Source organism: Syngnathoides biaculeatus, chromosome 10 (assembly GCF_019802595.1).
Source record: "Syngnathoides biaculeatus isolate LvHL_M chromosome 10, ASM1980259v1, whole genome shotgun sequence".
Lineage (NCBI taxonomy): Eukaryota > Metazoa > Chordata > Actinopteri > Syngnathiformes > Syngnathidae > Syngnathoides > Syngnathoides biaculeatus.
Genome location: NC_084649.1, coordinates 29252341 through 29278192, shown reverse-complemented (window position 1 = coordinate 29278192; position 25852 = coordinate 29252341). Strand labels below are relative to the sequence as shown.

Below are 25852 nucleotides of genomic sequence, written 5' to 3'. Positions count from 1 at the left end.
GTGGGAGTTACAAAAAGCCATATACATCAAAATCATGTTTTGCTTAAAAAAGTAGATGGGTCCATTCTTTATTTTTTCATTAATAACATACTAAAAATCATGCATTTCATGACAGTGGACCTTGAAAGAAACATTTCAACACATCAGCCAGAAAGCTAAAACCTGGGCACAAATGTGTATTCCAAATAGACAATGAGTCTGAGCATCCTGCCAAAATGCTTAAATGAGGATTGAAAAGTCAATATCTTGGAGTGGCCATCACAAAGCCCTGATCTGAATCCCATCGATAATTTGTGGGCAGTTCTGAAAAAGTGTGTGTGAACAAGGCAACCGACAAACCTGACTCAGTTACACCACTTCTGTCGGCTGCAATGGGTCAGGATTTCAGCAGAGTACTGTCAGAAGTTTGTGGAAGGTTACCCAAAATATTTGACCCAAGTCATCCAATCCAAATGAAATGCTACTCTTTGATAAGGAAATATACAGTGAAGAAAATGTATTTGAACACGCTGCTACATTGCAAGTTCTCCCACTTAGAAATCATGGTGGGGGTCTGAAATTTTTGTCGTAGATTCATGTCCACTGTGAGAGAGGTAATCTAAAAAGAAAAATCCAGAAATCACATGTACGATTTTTTTAACTGTTTGTGTGTTACAGCTGCAAATAAGTATTTGAACAACTGAGAAAACCAATGTTAATATTTGGTACAGTAGCCGTTGTTTGCAATTATCAGTCACTCACATCTGAAAAATGTCCGGGTGTGGTAAGTCATGGTTGCAGATGTAGTTACGGGTGTGGCCAACCAGTCGTGCCCGCAGATAAAGTTGTGGGTGTGAACAGGGATGGAATCTCAAGATCTTAAAATAACTTAATGGAATAATATAACATAACTGATAACTAGAATAATTAAAAATAAAATAAACAAATACATAATTAAAAATTATTAAATTAAAACTAAATTTAAAACTCAGAATTGTAATTTGCAATTCCAACAGATATTTGTACAACATATTTAAAATTTTTCATCAATAAAAATCCTTGATCTGGCAAACTTTATCTGAAGGAAAGATAAGTGCACTGGCCTGTCAAGGGATAAACGGTGCATACCCGCAATATTTTGAAGATGCTGAAAGTTTAGTTCAACCTCGCCTTAGTGGCAACAAGATAGTGATACATTGTAACAAACAATCCTGTCGGCAATCGTGATTTATTGTTGCCATGGGGGGGTTAGCATGCATTGTGGAACTGCCGTAAATAGGAGGCCTGCTTGCTAGAATGCGCCTTTGTGTGTGCGCTCGACGTATTGGCCACACCTGAGTCAGGCGACGAGGTGGATGATAATCTAACGTGTTTTTTTTGGGGGGTGGGGCACCGTCACACTGCCTCAGGATCATTGCGTTGAGCACCCCTGGTATAACTGAATTTCCTTTGGCATGGCTCATGATGTTGGTGACTTTTGACGTAAATGCGCTTGCAGCACGTGAAGCAGCTCTGAACATGCGCTTTTGGCCTAACTTCCGTAAATGCTCAGTATGAAAATGCTAACTTGCATTCTGTTTCCGGGTGAATGCTGGTTGTTTTGGAGCAGGCTTGTTTAGTTAACATTTATGAAATAAGCGCGTAAATTGTCAACTACACAAAATAAGCGACGTCTTTCAATATTTATTTTTTCTATTCGTAACAAATTTTACGCGCATAGTTTTTCGTGCTCAACTGTACAGATTTGAGAGTGCATTCGCGCTTGTCAATTGTGAGTGACTGTAAATAAACCAAGCGAACTATGAACTATGAATGTGAAAGGTCTCTTGCAGGTTTGTATAATTTTTTTTTTAACCCACAATATCTTTAGCAATGCATTTTGAAACGAAAATGATGCTCCCAAACAGTTTTAAAGTAAATATTATGTTGCCTCCGATATTTGAAATACAGAATTAGTTTTTTGTGCAATTTATTGTCTGTTCTTTCATCCTCAATCAGACTGTACCAAGGTTGGGATTTTAACTTTAAACACCATCTCATCCTGTACTTTCTACTTTGGCCTCAGACCAGACCTTTTTTACTCAAAGAAAAAATTTTGTCTAGTTTTACCACTTTTCGTTTTCTTATTCACATACCCCGACATTAATTAAAGCAACAGCAATTTTTTTCAATTTTATTTATTTTACTTTTACCATTATCATCGAGAGTAAACACAAGCAGCATGCTCTACTTAGCCCAGACTGTGTTGGTGGACGGTGTTTGTAATTGTGTGTACCTCTTTAAGAGCCGAAGGGGGGCGGAGTCAGGTAAATGAGCAGGAGACCGTGTGATTCTGTTTAAAAAAAAACAAACAAAAAAAAAAAAACAGTAGTCAAGCTGTGTTTCACTGCTTTAGATTGGTTTTCATGTGCGCTGAGAATTTCTATGCATTTCTACTCGTAACAGATTTTACGCGCCTGATTTTTAATGCTCGACTGTGCAGATTTGCGAGTGCGATGGTGCACGAGTGCGGTCGCGCTCGTCAAATGTCAGGGACTGAATTACAGAGATCAAACGTTGCCTGTAGTTGTTCACCAGGTTTGCACACACTGCAGGAAGGATTTTGGCCCACTCCTCCACATACATTTTCTCTGATCACATAGGTTTCTGGGTTGTCGCTGAGAGACACTGAGTTTCAGCTCCCTCTAAAGATTTTCAATTGGGTTTAGTTCTGGAGACTGGCTAGGCCACGCCAGAACCTTAATATGCTCCTTACAGAGAGACTCCCTGGTTTTGCTGGCTGTGTGCTTCGGGACATTGTCATGTTGAAAGACTCAGCCACGACCCATCTTCAATGCTTTGACTGAGGGGAAAGAGGTTGTTCCCCAAATACTCACAATACATTGCCACGGTCATCCTCTCCTTAATACAGTGCAGTCGTCCTGTCCCATGTGCAGAAAAACACCCCCATAAGCATGATGCTACCACCCCCATGCTTCACAGTAGGGATGGTGTTCTTGGGATGGAACTCATCATTTGTCTTCCTCCAAACTCGGTTCGTGGAATTATGACCAAAACGTTTCATTTTGGTCTCATCTGACCACAAAACCTGCTCCTATGACTCCTCTGTATCATCCAAATGGTCATTGGCAAACTTAAGATGGGCCTTGACGTGCTTGTTGAGGCAGGGGAACCTTCCGTGCCATGCATGATTTCAAACCATGACGTCTTAGTGTATTACCAACAGTCACCTTGGAAACGGTGGTTCCAGCTCTTTTCAGGTCACTGACCAATTCCTGTCGTGTAGTACTGGGCTGTTTCCTCACCTTTCTAAGGATCATTGAGACCCCATGAGGTGATATCTTGCATGGGGCTCCACTCCTATTGAGATTGACCGTCATGTTTGGCTTCTTCAATTTTCTAATGATAGCTCCAACAGTGGACCTTTTTTCACCAACCTGCTTGGCAATTTCTCTGTAGCCCTTTCCAGCCAATTTGAGTCTTAGTGATTGTATGAGGTGGACAGGTGCCTTTATGCAGCTAATGACCTCATACAGGTGCATCTGATTCAGGATAGTACATGGAGTGGATGTGGACTTTTAAAAGGCAGACTATCTGGTCATTGAGGGTCAGAATTCTAGCTGATAGACGTGTTCTAATAGTTATTTGCAGCTGTATCACACAAATAGATCATTAAGAAATCATACATTGTGATATCTGGATTTTTCTTTTTGATTATCTCTCTCACAGTGGACATGCACCTACGATGACAATTTCAGACCCCTCCATGAATTGTAAGTGGGAGAACTTGCAATATAGCAGGGTGTTCAAATACTTATTTTCTTCACTGTATGGGAACTTTTGATCTTGATAAAAATGTAAAATTCTCCTAGAAATCCACTATTATTGTGTTCAATAATTTTGGTGATCAAGACTGACCTGAAACAGGAGGGGTTTAGTCTGTTTTGCCTTCAGATATTGAGAGAATAAAATTTTTATCTATTTAAAAATCTGGCTTCAAATGTACCTCTAAGAAGTATTTAGGATAGACCGATAATAGTTCAACTACATCTTTTTCCCAAGAACAATTAACCTTAAATTCTCAAATCTTGAATATTGGCTTTGAATGTAGAACTAGAATAGAATGTAAATTTTTATTTTAATTTTCATTTATTTTGTTTTATTTTAAAAAATAAAACGTGCATAAAATAGAATCTCTTTTGACAAAAAGTTGCACTTAAACATTTGGCACAGAGGAATAGCCATCAACTTAGTAAAATTGCTAAAAAGTTTTTTTTTTAAATTTCATACATCATAGAGAGGATTTTAAAAAGCATGCCAAATTTGAATTAATCAGAAAAAAAATCCCAAAGATCTGAAATCATGAAATGTAAGGGTCCCGCTGCAGGACTGTGTGGGTGTGTATGCTGAAGGTGGTGGAGACCAGCCTACACCTCTCACTCAAATAAATTTGCTCTAGTCAACTGCTGGTTGAAAAACCGTTGCTAATGTTGTTATAGTTAATAAATGGTTGATTTTCACGTGTGTCTTATATGGAGACAAACACGCACAGCACATTGATGCGCTGAGCATATAGACATGGTCGAGTTGCTTTAGCTCCTTAGCTCACGGGCTACCCAATGTAACAATTTTCGCTTTTGTCTCTGTTCTGTAATCTACGCGTGGCACATGGAACAAGTCTGTGAAGTATTTATTGGACTAAGCCTACGCTGGCCGGCCATCATTTCGTGAGTCCAGTAGCTGTCCAACTTTGTCGGCGCTCTGTATGAGCTGCAGGCCGAGTCAACAAAACAATGACAATTTATTGAGTTCAGCATTGAGCGTATCCATTTTATTGATCCATCAATGAGTGGATATAATAATTATCGTGACATGCCTAGGGGCAAATGAGCATTCTCGTGGTGGTTAGATTACGGTGCTATTAGTCCTTTAAATTTTCTCTGAACACCATGCCTCATAGAGTACTTCTAGTAACTATGCGCCAGGAGTTCCCCAGAATTGCAGTATGTAAAGATGCTGAAAATGGTAGGAGTAGTTGCTCCAAACTAAGTATAAAACAGGCAATGCCAGGTTTTTGTAAAATGGGATAATGGGTTCTGGAAGAATTTAGTTTTGCATGTGTGCGTGTGTGTGTTTGAGGCCGTGTTTCCTTTTTGGGAAAGATTTTCATGTAATATTGCTTATAGAATGCCTTGTAAAAATGTTTTCATATTAGAGCAAAACTGCATCCTTTTTTTCCCCCACCTCGTTGTTTTCTCAACCTCTCTGCATTGGCTAACAAATTTCTGCTGAAAAATATCCACCAGTAACCTGGTGCAGGCTGAAATCTCGAGGGTTATTATGTGCCCAGTCAATGACTGGCGACCACTCCAAGATGTATTCTGCCTAGAGATGAGGCATACCAAATGATCATGATTGTTTCATATTGTCCAAGCTCAAATATTATCACAATTATTTCAAAAGAAAAAAAACACGTTAAATAGCCAGTTATAAAATGTCTGTATTGAAAACTAAAACTGGTACAACATTTTACTAACAGCTTTTGATAACAAAACTGTCTATTTTAAACAGTAACTCCATCATATTAGTTTACTGAACAAATAAAGCAAATAAATTGAATGGCAAATATGAGAATTTTTATCCAACAGTGCAACAAATTCTGAATATATTTTGAGGTGCAACATACAAGAAAAACAAGCTGCCCCCCCCCCCCGCGATGATGAATCCTAGGATTTTAAACATTCTCCAGGTGTGATGACACATACCTTGTTAACATTATGTCTCCTTTTAAATCTTTTTACCTCATCTTTAAAGCTCAACTGACATATATATATATATTATATATATATATATTTTTTTTTTAAATAGATATTGTTATGAATGCGGATCTTTTGTTACGTTCTAAGAGAAGGATTACGTTGTCAGACGCGGGCGGAGCTTTTTATTATTGCTTCTTTTGGAGAAGTTGTTCGAGTTTGATGACTATACGTCTAGTCAGCGAGTTAGCTCATGTTACACTCTGCTAAACTGTCTTTGTACTTCTATTTTATTCTTTTGTGTTGTATTGTATTGTGTGTGGGACTAAATTGTCTTAAACGCAATACAAGAGCTTTGTTATATGTTGCTGGTTTGACCAAGGGGATTTATTCTAAATTCACACGTAACGTATGATATAAACTGTGAGGCAAATTAGTCCCCCACAACTATTATTTTTTTTAATAGCTCTATACACACCTGTCATTTAGAACCCACAAAGCTCTCGTCCTTTGCACCTGTGAAATCCCTTTTTCACAACGGACTGACTGTTTTGGAAAATGTGAGGAGGGAATCCATCCCGAATGTTCGAGCAAACCATTCTTGATTGATTGTTGTGCACATTCTGGCCATGTTAGATGAAGGAAATATCCACCTCCGATCACTGAGATTGTCGGGAAATTTATTACCATCTTTGATCATATAATTTCTCACCCCTAATTAAGCCACTCGCCCGAAGTCTGCTGGTATAGGCTTCAGCTCACCCGTGACTAGAGAAAGAATGCACGATATAGAAAATGGATGGATGAATGGTCGGTACCATTTATAAGGATGTTGAGATACGAACACATATGTTGTTTCTCTGTAGATGAGGAGTTTGGTGACTCTAAGCCTAAGAAGATACGCTCTGCACCCCGTGAGCTGAAGCACAAGCGCTCAAAGAATTCACAGGATGAAAGGTAAGAAGGAGTTGGGCTAGTTTTTGAGATGCTTTAAGGCAAGAATACTTTCTAAGATCAGTTTCGTAATTTTAGATTCTTGATACGGTAAAAGGAGCTCATGGATAAGGTTGGGTGTCGAGAATTGTGAACAGATTGGAACCGGGACAAATTTTCAGTTATTCACAGAATCTTTCAAATTTAGAAATTTTGGTTTACCGTTTTGATGCCTCTTCCTCCAGTCCTGAAGAAGTGCTGAAACCAATGAACAACGTTCACAAAGGCTAATAGCGACGAACAAAAGTGTATATTAAGTTTGTTAAAGTTAATGACCAATCACCTCAGTCCAACACTTCGAGTAAGATTATATTGTCCAAATGACTCACAATGTGAAACGTCTGATGCACTCAGTTTCAGACTACACCGGTGGAGATTCAATAAAGTGAACTCTGTCAATTGGGTGAGTGAAACAATAAAATACGTCAATGCCAACTATGAGGCAGCAAACAGGGTAAACGGTTGGTTGTACTTTTGCACGTAATGATTTTAGCATCTATTTTAGTCTTCAAATCATTGATGGGGGGGCTTAACATTGAGCAAACTCTTCACCATAGCAACTTTACATCACAATAATTTGAGACAAAATTCACAAACGTTTCAAAGTATTACAAACAATGTATGTCCTGTTCGGCTGTAGGTCAAGCAGAGTGGAGACTCTGGATCTTTTTTTTTTTTTTTTCTTTTTCCCGGAACGGTTTCAATGTTGAGTTTTGCTTTCTTAGTATTTTAACAGATATTTATTGAGATGCAGTCGATCAGTGAAATAGAACAAGGTTTCTAAAGGGGAGCGCGAACAGAAGGCAACAGACCTGTAAACGAGGAGGAAAGTAAATCATTTACTTAGACCCGGGGTGGCGAACCAGCAGTGCTCGAGCCACTTGTGGCGCTCTTTGCCTGTTTTTATGCGGCTCTGATGAAGGAATGTAGCCACTCTCTCACTTCTGGACAAGTCCAAACCTTCAAAGTCTGCTCCCTCAAACCTTCATGTCTCCAAAACATCTAACTTTGGCTGTCCCTCAAATGAAGTAATTTCTAATCCGAGCCAACCTGCTCACTCTGAGAGAAACCACCAGTATCTTCAGATCTGCTACCTCCAGCTCCTCTTTGTGTTGTCTCTTCAGTGCCACGTCTCTAATCCGTACATCAAGGCTGGCCTTGCCACTATTTTATAAACTTTGCCTTTCATCCGAGCAAAGAGTCTTCTGTCACATAACACACAAGACACCTTCCGCCAGGTGTTCCAACCTTCTTGGATTTGTTTCTTTACTTTCTTGCCACACTCACCATTGCTCTGGATTGTTGACCCCAAGTATTTGAAGTCCTCCACCCTTCCTCTCACTGTAGCCTCACTCCTCCCCCTCCACCCCTCTCATTCACGTACATATATTGTTTTACTTCGGCTCATCTTCATTCCTCTCCTTTCCAGTAGCTCCTTCTTTCTTATTGTTCCTCCACCTGCTTCTTGATTTCACTGCAGATCACAATGTCATCCGCGAACATCATGGTCCAAGGGGATTCCAGTATAACCTCATCTGCAAGCATATCCATTACCAGTACAAACAGGAAGGGGCTCAGGCCTGTTCCCTGATGGAGTCCCATCTCTACCTAAAATTCTTCTGTCACACCTTGAGCACACCTCACCACTGTACTGTTCCCCTCATACATGTCCTGTACTATTCGAACATATTTCTTCTCCAGCACCCCTGGATCGACCTTACCAGGGAGGCTGAGGAGAATGATCCCCCTATAGTTGGAACACACCCTCCGGGTTCCCCTTCTTTTAAAAAGGGGACCACCACCCCAGTCTGCTAATCCAGAACCACTCTCTGCGATATCCACGCGATGTTGCAGAGTTGTCAACTAGGACAGCCCCACAACATCCAGAGACTTTAGTAACTCTGGGCAAATCTCATTCATCCCCCGGGCCCTGCCACCAAAGACGTTTTTAACCACCTCGGTGACCCCAACCCCACAGATAGAAGAGCCCGCCTCAGAGAACCCTGACTCGGCTTCCTCATGGGAAGGCGTGTTGGTGGAATTAAGGTCTTCGAAGTATTCTCCCCACCCACTCACAACATCCCGATTTGAGGCCAGCAGTGCCCTATCCACACTGTACAGTGTTGACGTTACACTGCTTCCCCCTCCTGAAACACCGGGCAGTGGACCAGAATTTTCTCAAAGCAGTCTTGAAGTCGTTCTCCATGGCCTCACCGAACTCCTCCTCCGCCCGGGTTTTTGCCTCAATGACCACTGAAGCTGCATTCCGCTTGACCACCCGGTACCTATCAGCTGCCTCAAGAGTCCCACAGACCAAACATGCCCGATAAGACTCCTTCTTCAACTTGACAGAATCCCTCACTGTTTGTGTCCACTAATGTGTTCACTGCTACGACAGGCACCGACACCTTACGCCCACAGCTCCGGTCGGCTGCCTCAGCAGTGGAGGCATAGAACATCGTCCACTCGGACTCAATGTCCCCCGCCTACCCTGAAACGTGAGCCCTCCTCGCCTCCACGTACTCCCGGTCACGACAATGGACCTCGGTGGTGCGTCTGGTGGCGGTTTTGCTCCCAGTGCTCAGTGAGAGCGTTTGATCCTCAGATCTTCGGTGTATAGCCACTACAAGTGTTCTTTCAGTAGATTGTTCACGAACATCATCGTCGAAATGAAATTGTTCTCCTGCCCCTCCGCTACTCCATGAGTTCTTATATTTTCTGGTCTCGCTATTCCCTCTTGGTCTGATAGTTTATCTTGCAACTTAGCTTGTATCTTTAGCAGCTCCCTCGTAGCTTCCTTAGTTCCCTGCAATCTCTCCTCTGTGTTTGCAATTCTCTGTTCAGCTTTATCCATTGTATAGTTTATATGCTTGTCCTCTCGTATTCAGTGGAGAGTCTCCACACTTTCCCATCGAAACTTTCTCAGTTGTTGTACTATGTTTAGCTGGTTAGCTGTACCCTCGTCTTTTTGTAGCCTTAGCTCTTCTTGGTCTGAATGGCTAGCTCGTCGTCGACTGTTTCTTCCTCGGCTGAAGGGGTCTCTTCTGTCGTTTGTGGGACAACTTTCTTCTTTTGTTTGGGCATATTATTAATGCCTCTTTGTCATATTTAATTCATGAACAAAAAAAACTCCCCAAAGTATATGGCATTTATAAACAACTTTATCAGGACGGGGCAAGATTGGACTCAAGTCCATGAGAGATTTTGCTAACCACCAGAGAGTCTTCTCTGGTCATTTTTTTTTTTTTTTTTTGACAACTCTCGGCAATTGGCTGAATCTTTTTCTGGAGTGACTCGTCGGCGCACTCTTCAGGGCTTCGCTTTGGCAGTGAAGAAGTATGCGAGCCAGGAAACAACTTAAACTGCGGAACAAGGGACATCAACTACCGCTCCTGTCGATTCATCTCGCGAACCTACGCTCCATTGCCAACAAAATGGATGAAGTTCAGCTTCTGATCAAGACCTGCAGACTTTGGATGTTCTGCTGCTCTGTGCTTCATGAAGACTTGGCTTTGTCGACGCATCCTTGACGCCGCCATTACACTCCTGAGCTTTCACCTTCATCATTTGGACCGCGTCTCGGAGCTAAAACTCGAAATGTGGTGGATTACGCTTTTATATAAATGAGAGATGATGTACAGACATTACACAGCTCCCCACACACTGCAGCCCGCTTTTAGAGTCATTGTTTTTTAAATGTAAGCTGTTTTATTTGCCACGTGAGTTCGGATCTTTCATTCTAGTCTGTTTACATTCCGCCTCAAGCTAGCATGAATGCAGCACTGCTAACGCTCGCAGAGCTCGAGAGAAAAAACACACATTAACCGCTCATTATCCTAGGAGATTTTAACACTGCTAAACTTAACCACGGACTCACTAAATATAAGCAGGGTGTGAAATGTCCAACGAGGGCAAATAACACACTCGATTACTGTTATGCTTCCATTAAAAATGCATACTGTGCAATCCCGCGCGCACCCATTGGCTCTTCTGATCACTGCTTGCTGTACTTAATACCTACTTACTGGTAGCACTTAAGTTATGCAAAGCCTTTGGTAAAATCAGTTAAAAAGTGGACCAACGAGGCAAAATTAGAACTTCGAAGCTGCTTTGACGACACACACTGGAGTGGAAATTCAGCGTGCAGCTTAGACGAATTCACATATATTGTTACTGCATATGTCAGTTTCTGTGAGGAGGTGTGTGTACCAACAAAAACGTTTCGTACATTTAATAACAACCTTGGTTTTTCAGGAAGACTTTGGCAACTCAGTAGGCTAAAGAGATCGCATATCGTAGTGGGGCAGGGCCCTCTACAATCGCACTACAAATCAGCTGCCTAAAGAAACTATCATTGCAAAGAGGGACTATGCAGTTAAACTGGGAAAAACAGCTCGCGCTAATGTCTCCAAATCAGTTTGGCACGGATTACAATCGCTCACTAATTACAAGCGACGTTCCCCCCCAGTAGAAAACAAAAGCAGGCTAGCCGACGACCTAAATACCCTTTACTGTAGATTTGAAATAGACAGTGGTGAGAGCATTGGTTTGGTAAACCAGGGGTTGTGGGTTCATATCCCACTGGGGCCTCCACTCCCTGACAAGGGTTGTGTCAGGAAAGGCATCTGGCGTAAAAATTGTGCCAAAACAAATACGTGCGTTCATCTGAGATGACACGCTATGGCGACTCCTAACGGGACAGGGCGAAAGAAACTTACTTTTTACTCCACGCACCCACCAAACAGCACCACCTTCCACTCCACCGTTTAATATCCATGAAAGGGACGTTAGACAGATAAACAAAAGTAAATAAACCGCAAAAGATCAGCAAAGCACTGGACCCAGACCTTGTGTCCCGTCCTGCCTCAAACTCTGCGTAGACCAACTGGCTCCTGTCTTCACAAAAATCTTCAACAGGTCTCTAGAACTTTAGGAAGTACCAACCTGCTTAAAAAAAATAGCAGTCTCGGTTCTTCATGACTACAGACCTGTTGGCTTGACATCTGTGGTCATGAAGTCCTTTGAATGCCGCGTCCTGGACCACCTCAAGAGCGTCACAGGTCCTCAGCTGGACCCATTGCAATTTGTCTATCGAGTTAACAGGTCTGCGGATGGTGCCGTCAACATGGGTCTGCACTTCATCCATGAACATCTTGACAATGAGCGTACCTATGCAAGAATCCTTTTCTTGGACTTGAGCTCTGCATTTAACACCATCATCCCTGAACTCCTCTCCTCCAAACTTCTTCAGCTCAGCATCTCGCCTCCCATCTCCCGGTGGATCGAGAACTTCCTGACGGGCAGGACACAGCAGATGAGGCTGTCCTCTCCTCTCTGCTCTTCTCGCACTCCACAAACGACATGTCGAAGCATCCGACTGTCAATCTCCTGAAGTTCGCAGATGACACCACAGTCATCGGCCTCACCAAAGACTGCGATGAGTCTGCGTATCGACAGGAAGTGGCGAGACAGGAGCTTTGATGTGGTCAACACAACCTGGCGCTGAACAGTAAAGACTGTAAAGATGATTGTGGACTTCAGGAGGCATCCTTCACCACAGTTTCCCCTCACCCTGTCCAATTCTCTTGTCAACTGTCGAGACCTTCAAGTTTTTGGGAATTACATTCTCAAAGGACCTGAAGTGGGAGACAAATATTGACTTCATCCTCAAAAAAGCCCAACAAAGGATGTACTTCTTGCGGCTTCTGAGGAAGCATGGCCAGTCACAAGAGCTGCTGAGACATTTCTAGATAGCGGTCATCAAATCAGTACTGTGTACCTCCATCACAGTCTGGTTTGGGGCTGCCACTATAAAGGACAAACTGCGTGGGACGTTGACGCTCTTATCTCCTACCTGTTCTAAATGAAGAAGCCTTTACATTTTTCTCTATTAAATTTTATGTTTCACCCATGTGCTAAAGTCAAGGAGTGGATCGTTAATTTCTAAATCTGTATTGACAGATCCCCACCACCACTCAATGTCTCCTCGAGAAACAGGTTAAATGGTCAGTAATGAGTATTATGTCTTGGCACCAGCTACTGGAAAGATGACCTAATAATGTTCCACTTCCTGTGATGTAGATACATGTGAAATTTCCTGGTGCCACCTTTTGAGAGAATATGGGTTTCTTTTTTTCTGATATGATGGTGGGAAACACAGAGTCCCCATTGCTACATGTAGAATTTGGATTTGTTTTATTCCCTACCTCTATATTACACTGTTCTTGGATAATTGCAGGTATTATTTGGAAAACATAGCTGGAATTGTTGTATTTGTATGTATACAGGACATCCGCGAAGGTACCACACAAACAGAAAAATCAGGATAACAGATAGCGTTGCCATCCAACACCCAATACCTGATTTCGATCTCCTTGGGATCATTTTGATTGAAATACTCCCACTACTCATTTCGGTGTTTTGTTAATTCTTCACTGACTTTCGCAACTTCCCAGATTCTAAACATCTGAGACCACCCTATTTTCAGACTTTTGCTCACCATCCTTGTCAGACTTTTCAACCCAAATGACCTTTTTATAGTGAGACAAACAAATCCAAGTTGACCTCTCTGCTATTTTTACAGTTATGGGAGTTGTCAACAATACAGTGACGTAAAACAAGTTTTACTGTCAAGCACGACACTAGCCTTGCCAGATTATAGCTAACCCTTCATCCAGGTGGTAGAGTGTAAAGGTCATTTTAGGACCTCAGTTTAGTGAAGCAACATGGAGACAAGATGACACCAATTGCATATTCACTTGGGTGAATGGTAATGATTCTTCACACTTCTCATAAGCACCAGTCTCCCGGTTCACTAGTTTGGCCTCCTTCTGGGAAACAGGAAGATCTTCACCAATTTGCGCTTGTTTTTTTTCCGTTTTTCAAACATTTTTCCTCATATGGTCAGCTCAAGTAGAACCATGCGCTTTGAGGGTGCTAAGCACAATGATTCTTTAGATCGATATGAAACTCACAACTTGGTTAACAAAATGGTTACCGTTCTCACTTTATATTTTTTCAGGTATACCATATCTAGGAATGATATTCTTGCAAAGTTCCTTTGACATAGTTTTTCTCTTTTTTGGTTTGAGTTATATCCATTTGTATGTTCATCTGTAATGTATTTTCCTTCCCTTTGGTCTCTATTCAATAAAGTCCATAATTAGAAACAGATATTGTGGTGTAGGGTAGCGTCCTCCATTTGGTCTCAAATTAGCTTGTGGATTATATCTTGCACATGTCAAACATTCATCCGGCCTCTTAGCCGCTTGTCCTTACAAGGGTCGTGGGAGTGCTGGAGCCCAGCTGTTAACGGGTAGGAGGCGGGCTACACCCTGAACTGGTTGCTAGCCAATTGCAGGGTACATGGAGACAGACAACAGTCGCACTCAGAATCAAACCTAGGGGCAATTTGGAGTGCAGAAGTGTCATTCTACGACATCCAAGTGGTCGCCTTATTCGTTGCATCCTCTGTCCGTAACCTCAACCGGACATTCGCCAATGAAAACACGCGGTGCACCCTACTATGGGAGACGAACATGCCCCTTCTGACACGGAAGCTGTTTTCGAAAAGGAGAACACCACACAACCGAGTGAAGTTACCGGGGCAATATTACACTATTGTTTCGAGCCATATTCAGATGATATGCGATCACGGTCAAACTTCCTCCCCGTCCGATCCATTTCTGTGGTGGAGATAAGCCATCGCAACTCATTGCAGCCGGCCGGTGTGGCTCATTTTGGGCGCCGAGGTGGCTTATCGCGGAGCCGTGCCGGGCTGATTTAGGTGGTTGTTCATCACCGACGCAGTACACGATGAACAACACCGTCAAGCTGGGGCCCTCTACTGCATTGTTGTCACACGCGGCTGAGTGACGCATTTTCGGCTCTGTTCGTCAGAGCCGCCGCAAGCCCGACGCGCAGCCTTTGCCAAAGCAGTGACCGACGAACGCGGCGCCTCATCTGGTGTGGCTCATTTTCGACGGCATGGTGGCTTATCATGGAGCCGAGCCGTGCTGCTTTAGGGGGTTGTTCATAGCCGCCGCAGTACGCGATGAACAACACCGTCGAACCGGGGTGCTTTACAGCGTTGTCGTCGCACGTGGCTGAGTGGAGCATTGTAGCACCGTTGTTCAGTGCCGCCGCCGTCCGCGAGCCTTTGTCAGCCGGGGTGGCTCGTCGTTGGTGGGCCGCGGTGGCTTATATCTGCTGTGGAAGTGGATCGGTCGGGAGGCGGTTTGCCCGCGTCATCGTCGTCGCTCTTAGTTGGCATTGTTTTCATCATCGCTGGGTGGAGGTGGATCGGGCGGGTTTTGACTGTGATCCGCATATCATCTAAATATGGCTCGAAACAATAGGGTATTATTGCCGGTAACTCGGTTGTAAGATGTTCTCTTCTTCGAAAAGAGCTTTCGTGTCAGAAGGGACATGTTCATCTCCCACAGTAGGGTCCACAGCGTGTTTTCAATGGCAAATGTCTGGGTTGACATCATAGACGGGATGCAGCCAATATGGCGACCACTTGGATGTCGAATGACACTTCTGCAACTTTGCACATGGATGACACGCTCTCTGCTCATATTTATTTTTACGTATAGACACTGAAGTGAATTTTCTACTATAGTTCTTCCTCCTGCACTGAGGTTATGTCCTAAATATTTGACTTGTTTACACATTTGTAGTTTATTTTGCTCACTTTGTGCCATTCTTCGGCCAGATGATTAAATAATGCTTCTGTAAACTTTTTTACATGTTTCTGAGTCTGGAGATGCCAGCAATACATCATCTACATAAAGTAAGATTTGATGGCCTCCTGGTGGTTGAAATTTAACTATACTAGCGCTCATGACTTTCACAGTAGCCTTGTGGCGATCTGGTGAAAGCGTATCTTTGTCCTTCAAACGTAAATGCAAACCAAAACTGACTATCCTTATTTATCTATGGGTGTAGAAAATAATGTATTGGTGATGTCTACTACAGTAAAGACTAGTATCTGGCCCAAGTTCATTCAACAAAGTGTAAGGGTCAGACACACACATGGAGCTCTTTGAATTACTGTATTATTTACCGCTTGTGAATCTTGCACCATGTGCCCTCCTACAAATGGTGGCACTTTGCTGGGAATATTGGAGTGTTGTATGGAGAGTCATCACATTTTACTATTACTTCAGTAGCAATCAAGTTTTTTAATTACTAGTTTGATGCCTTCGTATGCATCCATTTTCAATGGATATTGTCTCACATGTGGTCTGTATTCAGTTTTTGGTCTGATTTGTGCTGCTTAGGTTGCTTTTATTAACCTGACATATGTAGGTTGTCTAGATCATAACTTATCCGGCAATTTCTTCAACAGATCGTTCTCATCCTCTGAGCATTAAATCTCATTTTTACTGAGAATGCAAGGGTATCCCTTCCTGTGCCTGAATCGTCCAAAATAGTGCCTTTCTTTCAAATCCCGTTGAGGCACTTATTTCTGTATTGGGTGAAAAGTTAACACAGTCGGTTGCTCCCTCACCTTGTTCAGCTATTTTCGCTAAGGGTTTCCATTTTCTATATTTTTGTACCGAGATGTGCAGTGGAGTCCACATTCTAAACAGTGCTTCCATCTCTTCATTTAATGTCACTCCTGATACCGTTCTGTGTTCTGAAACAGTTTATAAGTAAGTCACAGTGACTGTCTGGTGTTATTTTTGTCAATATTCAGGTGTACCTTTGTAGCAGAGTGTAATATGCAAATCATTCTCTGACATTTTGCCTTGTAATTTGGCGTTCTCCCTTCAGTCATTAATGCTGTTGTTGCTTCATGTTGTCGTTTATTTAGACTGTCAAGGGTGTAATAACAAAAAGGTCGGCCTGTTCCCTTAAGAACATAAACGTGTCCTTTCTGCAAGCTCACTTTTCGTTTTACTGCAGTGTGTCATTTGGCTTTTAGTACTAATGCTAATCCTAGCAAAGGCAGAGCATCTTGATCTAAAAGATTTACTGGGCAATTAGGAAACATTAAGGTGGACTATTGACATGATTCTCCTTCTGGGTCCCTCATTCACACAGGCTTTACTTTACTTTACTTTACTTTAGTCAGTCTTCCACTTGCAGGTTTGACTACAACACAATGCTCGCTTGCTCAGAAGAGATTTATTTCAAGTGGTCCTACATGCACCTGTGTCACATATAAAGTGATACATTTCCCATTTACCAGTAATGTTATTTCAGGTTTTAGCCCATCTAGTGGCAGAAAATCCTGTAAATTTAGAAAGGACCTCTTCTTCCAAAAACTCATCTGTTTCCTGATTAACCTTTAAATCCTGTTTAGGCGCTACCTGTTCGAGTCACAATGAAGGTTGCTTTTCCTCAGGCCAATCTCTGGGTTTGTTGCCTTCCTTACTGGAGCACCAGCAGCCTGATGTTTTTGAGCTACATGTTCCTGTTCCTATTCTCCCTCCTCTTTGTCCTCTGCCTCCCTGTCCTTGGCCTCTAAAACCACCCGTGCCTCTTCCACCTTGGTAGAAAACCTCCTGCCCTTAATCTTGATAAAGGGTATCTGTAGACCTCTGTTTCTTATCGTTATTTTTCCAGCATGGAGGGTGTGATTTACATATTCCTCCAAGGTGCCTGTGGACACGCTCATATAATGTTTGTTGACCCAGCTGCTCATTATGTCTTTTGAACCTGCATGGAGAGCATTCTTCACCTGTTGTTGAAATAGCCCATTTACATCTCCATCTTCCTGCAGGCCGCTGTCAATCTTGAATACAGTCGTCATTCTCTCTGTATTTTTCAAAAGGTTCATCATCTTTTTGTTGCCCTCTTCTTATTTCAGTGTAATTTGCTCTGTGTAAAACGCTGGGTTGCTCTCTGAACTAGTCCCTGGACTTCTGACCCTCAAAGACCTTCTGATCCGCCTTGAAAAGTCTACCTCCACTCTATGTATTATCCTGAATCAGATGCACCTGTGTGAGGTCATTAGCTTCATAAAAACACCTCTCCACCCCGTACAATCAGTAAGACTCAAACTTGTAACATGGCCAAAACCAAAGAGTTGTCCAAAGACACCAGAGACAAAAGTCACTCACATTTGACTGGCGCGATCACGCTTGCGTGCTATCGCACTCGCAAATCTGACCAGTTGAGCACGAAAAATCACGCGCATAAAATTTGTTACCAGTAGAAAAAATAGATATTGAAAGACGTCGCTTATTTTGTGTAGTCTGGACATTAATTTACATGTTTATTTCATAAAAGTTGGTAACAAAACAAGCCTGATCCAAAACAATCCGTATTCACCTGGAAACAGGAAATGGAAGGTAACCGTACTGAGCTTATTCGGAAGTGATGCACATGTTCCGAGCTGCTTCACGTACTGCGAGCCCATTTACGTCGAAAGTCATCAACATAATGAGGCATGTCAAAGGAATTCAGTTATTCCAGGGGTGCTCAATGCGTTGATCGCGAGGCAATTTTGGTTCATTGTGTGACGGCGTGCCCAAAAAAAAAGACAGACTATCATCCACAGTGTCGCTTGTTTCAGGTGTGGCCAATACGTCGAGCGCACGCACTTTAAGGCGTGTTCTAGCAAGTTGGCCTCCCATTTACGGCAGTCGCAGTGATGCACGTGTGCAACTCCCCGCCTCGATCACGAGAGGCTGGCTGATTGAAAGGTAGATCTTGTGGAGGGGGGAAATCTGGGCACCCCTGAGTTACATTGAAAATATTTCTGGGATATAACAGGTTATGTTTCAGTATCTAACTATAAGCATGAGATTGTGATTTACTTTGACAAAGTTCTGACTAGTCTGTCCATATTTAAATGCGAACAGTCATTTTCCCCCACGGTAGCCCGTTATCTTGAAGTTGAAAACTTTTCCCCTCTACATGCTTTCGGAAGATATACTCTACTGCTAGCTTTCATCAAGGGATTGACAATAGAGAGCGCTGTAAATTACGCAACATTACAACAATACCACATGATGAAATAAAATGATTTGATTATATCAATATTTAGTTTTGAAATTGAATGTCTATTGACCTCTTTAAAAATGTTTGTCTCAGTCTGTGCAGTGTCGATAAATTATGATTATGGTATTAGATAACAACTATGTACTCAACTAACAACTCAATAAGTTATTTTGAGGTCTAGAGATTCCATCCCTAATCACACCCGCAACTTTATATCTGCGGGCACGACTGGTGGACCACACCTGTATCTTTATATCTCCGGGTATGACTGGACCATACGTACATATTTCAAATGTGAGTAACTGAGACTCCTTGGTGGCGGGAACAATAATAGTACGAAGGATCGGTTTGTTGCTCAGAAAGCTTTATCAGATCTTTAACCATTCAAAGTGGCCTCTCTTAAACAATACTCCTCTCTGGTCGACCTCGCTAAACTTCTAAACTCTACAACTGCACGCGCTGCGTTTCCACACCCTTGCAGATTCTCTCTCTCTCTCTCTCTCTCGTCGTAGAGGTTATAAGTTCACTCACCTGCAGCATTGCAGAAGTACACTTAGCCATCCTCTTCCAAAAAATACCTTTTTCGTCCATGTTAAAAATGTGCGCCCGCCGTCTCAGAGACTCTTTCTCCATGTCCCGACAAGCAAATCCATTCAGAAGCTGTATAATATATATATATATATATATATTTTTTTTTTCAAACCAGCCTTTGCTGGCCAAAAAGGCTCGTGGGGGAGAATCACAATGCAGGGTCCAACAAAGAGAAACGTGCTCTGTCCGGAGCCCTCGAGGACATCCCAGTAGGTCCCACAGTTCCTGTACCATTTGCTGCACAAAGTAATTGATTCCTCTCTCTGAATATATATATATATATATATATATATATATATATTTATATATAAATATAATCATCGTGGACCACTTACTACACTACTTTTAAATTTCCCCTCTTTTTTCACTTTCCAATTTTTTTTCCAACTCATCTCAAACAAAACTGTGTAGCTTTATAGCCTTGACTTTTTAGTTTTTTAGGATCATATTTTGTTTTATTCATAATTGATTCTTGACACGTAGTTATTTTTTGTGTGTTCAGGTGGCCACCATGATTATATTCAGTTATCCATTTGTTTAAATGTTTAATTTTAATCGGATCCTGTTTTTCAACGAACTTCCAATCTTTACACTGCAGTGTATCTTTGGGTGTTACTATTTCCATTCCCCATTTTAGAGAATTTGGTCCAGTTTGTCACTTAGGGTGTTCTAAAAACTGGTTTCTTATCAGAACAGCAACTAAAATTTTCTGTTGTGGTAATTCTCCCTTCAACCTTTTTAGGTGGAGAATTCTTGCCTTTGCTTCCACACTTGTCTCCTGTTTACAATCCCACTGTTTTATATGATTTAAACACCGAGTGGTATTTTTATATCCATTCATTCACTTCTCATTCAGAGAAGTGTTATATAACAGCGATTTTCATGGAATTTTAGTACTTACAGGATTCCGCCGTCTTTCCACGAAACTTAAAGGAAGACTCTCGCACCCAAATTTGTCCTTGTTTAACCTCCTGTGGGCTCATCCTGACAGGATAAAGCTGTGGCTATCACAGTTGAGGCTCGTTCATCACCTCGGGAAATTTGCACGCATCTAATCATTACTGGTTATTGGCCGCTTAGTTATAGCCTCTCGTGCTGGTACAGTATAAGCAACAACATACTTTATGAGGCAACACGGTGGCGCAGCTGTTCAATCCCGGACCTCCGTGTGTGGAGTTTGCATGTTCAGCCCGTGTCTCCGTGTGTTTAACCTGCCTCCTGCCCGGTTTTTTCCCCGTGTCTGCGTGTGTGTAACCTGCCTCCTGCCCGCTGTTCTCCCCCTGTCTGCGTGTGTGTAACCTGCCTCCTGCCCGTTGACAGCTGGGATAGGCTGCAGCACTCCCGCAACACTCGTCCAGCTAAGCGGCTAAGATAATGGATGGATATATACCTGTAATCACTTTAGGGAAGTCCCAATTTTTTTTTTTTTTTGCATTTTTTATTCCAGATATAAACCATTTCATAGTTCTATGCCGTACTCTGAAAATAAGATTGCATTTTTGATCAACTTTGGACATTCATATAACTCACATAGTATTCACATAGGATTACAAGACTGTTAAAAACATGTACTCACCGATTTTCCACTGGATCTCCAAGTGGTCCTTTCATCAAACTGTCATGGATCATAAGTAAATTGATATGTAACACGTCTTTTTCCAAACAAACAACTTCGTATCTATTATCTTTGTTATGCAGACAAGTTGATCGTGATCCAAGTTCATTCCAGTACGCTCCATTTTTTTTTCGACCTTATCAAACTCACGACAACACTGGCATTCCGCCAAAGTTAGCAGTAGGTCACAAAGAAAACACGAACACCAGAACAGGAAGACCTGCAAGTAAAGCAAACGCTGATTGGCTGTCAGTTTTGCAGCCAGGCTCGTTGGAATGTCTGCGAGAGAGATGAATTTCGATAATACTTTTCCAATTTAGAGATGTTTCTAGGTGAAATCTGTGGATAACTCTGGCATTAAAAGAAACACTGAACCCTCAAATACTAACTTTTAATGTGTGTTCCGATTCCTATTAGTTTGGACAAAGTGTTCCGTTAAGTGTACACAGGACTCTGCCGTCCTTTTCTTTAATTGAATTTCTTGTACTCTGTCATCCTTTAACGGAACCCAAGTGTACACAGGACTCCACTGTCCCTCATTACTTGTCATTAACTCCTATTCACAGGGCTTTAAATGATCAATGATGTCCAATGATTTGGTTTCCCCAAAGGACATTTCAACACACGACTGTTATCTTACCTCCTTCGGAATGCTGTCAACTGTCAGGTCCCAGCTGGCAGACTGAGATCCAGTTCTGGAGAAGGATCTTAGGCTCACTCTAAGGGAGCCTGCCGTGGCCATGGTCTTTCTGGAGTCCACCACACCTGCTGAAATCTTCTGACATTTTGACATCCGGCTTGAAGTACCAAATTAATGTTGCCGTGGAGTGTTTTCAGGCCAGCAAAGCGGCGCAGGCAAAGGAGGGAGAGAAAATATAAGCGGGTCTCTTCCAAGCCTCTACTTTACCGGTCATACGATCTTTTCACACCTTATATTAGAGAGGGGCTATAATTCTACAAAATGCCGGAATTGAACTCAAATTGACCACATACCCATAAAAACTACATTTTTTCAACTTCATTTTTCATTTAGAGTTGGCTTCTCTTGGCTACTGGCATATATGTGAAAACCGCAGATTCGCGCATTTTTGCCTAAATAACACACTGATAGTTTATCATCAATATCATGTAGACCATTATGTGGCCAAACTGAATGCATGCATTGAATTACTCATTTGACTAGTGAAGGTCTACAAGATTTAAAGGAAAACTTGCCACTTGATTGACTTATACTGACTTGACTTGATTGCTACAGAAACCACTGAAAATACAGCAGATGCAATAGCAGTTGACTTTAAGCTTCTAGAAGTTGCATCTGGACATACAGCAGAGGAACTCTACAAAGCTGTAGATGTTCACATGACTGACTCCACTGCTCACAACAAAGGTGTGGCGGCTGCACTGGCAATTAAGTTCAACCAAGATGAAACAGCTGGACAAATCTTTTGCGATAGTCACACAACACTTGGATTTGATTGTGGTATGTCCAAAGTTGTCAACAGTATTGAGGATAAGATGGGAATGCAAAACCCATTCAATGGTTTCCTCTTAGACCTGGATATTGACCAAAGAAAACATAGTCTCCATGACAACTGTCTCCTGGGCACTGAGTCTCTTTGGACCAGTCAACATTCAAAAACCATGGAACTACTATAAGGATTTCAAAGTCTTCATGCAGCACAAACCCAAGCCAACATATCTATTTCTAATGAAGGATGCCCGTTTTGGTGCGCTTTCAAAATCATGTGCTATCATGTGCCATCACTGGGATGATTTCAGGAGCTTCCTGAGTAGCCATGAGTACATTACCAACAAGCTAGCATTCCTTGTTTGAGACGTTAGCTCTTGAATATGTCAAAGTGGTTATTGCTGTTATTGCTGCCTTCGGCTTGCACCTTGTTGCTCCATTTCATGAAGACTATTTCAAGCAAAGCAACACATACAAGCCTTGCAGAATTCTTTGCATCACTCCACAGTGATCAGAACACAGATGTAGATGAAGAATTCTTCTGTTTCCAGCAACCTACTTTCAGTGGAATTTCTCGGATTCTCTTTGATGCAGTCAAGGCAAACTACAAGCTTGATGTAGTCGAATCTGTCAAAGAGATGGCAACTACACATACCAAAGAATGTGTATCTTTGGCAAACAGAATTATTCCCAAAATGTCCTTGACATGCAGAGGGGCAAATATTATGATTTTGGAGGATATTAGAAAGAATATCCAGTGTTTGAACAGGCCCAGAATATCAACAAAGCTCCTGTTCACAACTTGCAGTTGGAAAGGCAGTGTGGAGCTACAGATCAGTGGCTAAAGAAGAAGCCTAGTTTGGACACTTTATCTCGTGGAAATATACTAAAGCTGACTAAAGATTTGCGCCAAAAAGATGCTTCAAGAGATTTCTGTAAAATGGGCCCAGTGGTCAAAATTATGGATAATATTACTTCAGACTGGAATAAATGCCAGCAGGATCTTAGAGCTGCTGGGCTTAGTAAGAAGGAAGCTAATCTACTGCATGTTGAGAACAGACAACTAAATATTTTGGACAGACTGAAGGACCAAGGTGGACCATTCACAGCAGCTGCACATGTTGATGAATACCTTAAGAATACAGCAGATTACCTAAAGACAAAGACCAAGAGAATGAAAGACGAAGTAACTTATGCCAGAGATACCTCAGTGTCATTACCCAGAACAAGCCATGTCTTCAGGATGTTCAACACGGAAGGTCGAAAGTGGAAGATGCTGACTTCTGAACAGTTTGGTGACAATCTCAAGGTTCTGTTAGGCAAGACCAAGGACAGATCTACAGTTACAACTGTCAGACATTTGTTTGGCCATGGAGCAACTTCCCTGACACTATATCCAATAGCTGAATGTGAATAGCGTGACATGTCTCAGACATACAAGAATGCATACTGAATATTTCTCCAAAATAACTATTTCAAGGATATAGTCATGCATTTCATACACATTCACACATGTACTAATTTTTACAGGACTAATAACTTTTACTTTAGTCACATTATTTTGTTGTGTTATTTGGTTTGAATAAAAATGTTAATTTGGGAGAAAAGAATGAACTGTAAACAACGCCTGCATTACGTCCGGTTTAGCACAACTGTAAATTATTAGTTATAAACCAGGCTATTTTATCTAGTGTAGGGGCAATACACCACTTTTTATGCAGATAAAATTTTGGGAAAGTGACGAGAAACCTTTATCACTTGTAATCTGAAGGTTGCAACAATTTCTGAAATTTCGATGAGTTCTAGTTGGCTTCTTTTCTGGTTTCATTCCTCAACCGCGAACACACAACAATGACGACAAATAATGCAGGAAAATAAAACAAAAAGGACAGACAAACATTGGCAAACTTAACTGACTTGGAATGAGTGTTTAGTGCACATTGCTGGCGATTCTTCTTTTCATTAATTTCAACCCGAATATACACTGATCTGTACTTTTAGGAGACCGCAATGTTGGGTTTGCTTGTCTTGAATATGTTTGAACCAGCCCGGTCCCCACACAAAACAGGTGGATTTAGCAGAAAGCAAAAGGAGGAATAAAAAGAAGCACAAAATTTTCACATCTTGATTGATTGATTCTGCACACAAAAATTCAGAGCCCGGGTTTTTCTGTTAGCAAGAAGTTTGGCGCGGATGCCTGGTGCCCGCATCCGTCCCCATGTCTTGTGCTCAGGTCCCCCCAAAAATGGTACCTCAGAGTGCTTGCAGCGGAGATGGTCCCATGTGTCCTCATCAACTTACAGTTAGGTGGGAAAATCTGGCTGGGCATGTCTTCTCCAGGCTGGGGAGATGTGACAAGCTGAAGCGTCAGCGAGAGCTTCTCATTCCCTCCACCACTTCCTTTCTTACCACCTTCAGGGCCAAAAGGAAGCTGTACTGCCTCTGAATGTTACTTCTACATTTTTAAAACTTATTTTGTGGTTTAAAACTAGTCGAATAAAATGATAATTATTGTATTTCAGATAAGACCATTGTTCGGCTTTGCTTTGTCATACGCCCATCCTTTTTAATCCCTGTAACGAATGTTACAAGTGTTTGTTTTGTCGTCAAATACAAAGAAGAGGAAAGTGGATTCATCTGCAGAAGAAGAAGAGGAATGCAAGTAAGCCTACAACTGAGTGTAGGAACTTTGAATGCTGGGACTGTGACAGGAAAAGCTCAGTCGGTTGACATGATGACAGGTTGATACATTGTGCATCCAACAGAGCAGGTGGAAAGGTAGAAAGGCAAGAATATTATGGGCCTGGTTTAAATTATTTTACAATGGAGTAGATGGGAAGAGAAAAAAAGAAATTCTTGGACGTGAAAAGAGTATCAGATTGAGTGATGAGGCTGAAACATGAAATTGAGGGTGTAATCTATAATGTGATTTGTGGCAATGCCCCACAGGTAGGATGTGACCTAGGGTTGAAAGACAATTTCTGGAAGGAACTAGACAAAGTAGTTCTGAGCATCTCAGACGGGTAGAGAGTTGTGATTGGTGCAGATTGTAATGGACATGTTGGTAAAGGAAACAGGGCCGATGAAGCAGTGTGTGAGAAGTAAGTATGGGATCCAGAAAGAAACTTTGAGGGACACATGGTGGTGAATCTTTGGATGGATGGAAATTGCAGTAGTGAACACTTTTTTTGTAGAAGAGGCAGGAACATATAGTGACCCACAGGACCGGAGGTATAAGCACGCAGGTGATTTATATTTTGAGCAGACAATGTAATCTGAAGGAGGTTACTGACTGTAAGGTAGTGGTAAGGGATAGTGTCGCTTTACAGGAAAGATTGGTGGTGTGTAGGAAGATTAAGAGGACAAAGGTAGAGCAGAGAACCATGTGGTGGAAGCTGAGAAAGGAAGAATGTTGTGTGGCCTTTCAGAAATAGGTGAGACAGGCTCTCAATTGACAGGAGGAGCTCCTGAAAGATTGTGCTACTACGGCCAACT

At 42.0% G+C, this 25852-nt stretch overlaps 1 protein-coding gene across 2 annotated transcripts in view; it reads left to right on the top strand.

Moving 5' to 3' along the window:
* The window catches only part of nucks1a (nuclear casein kinase and cyclin-dependent kinase substrate 1a), a 138011-nt gene that overhangs the window by 46118 nt on the left and 66041 nt on the right, over positions 1-25852 (top strand). Inside the window, exon 3 of one of the 2 annotated variants that reach the window (XM_061832982.1) lies at positions 6602-6692. The exons of the other annotated variant lie outside the window; for it this stretch is intronic. Coding sequence (XP_061688966.1) covers positions 6602-6692 — 91 coding nt within the window. The remainder of the gene's footprint in view (positions 1-6601; positions 6693-25852) is intronic. 2 annotated transcript variants of the gene reach the window in all.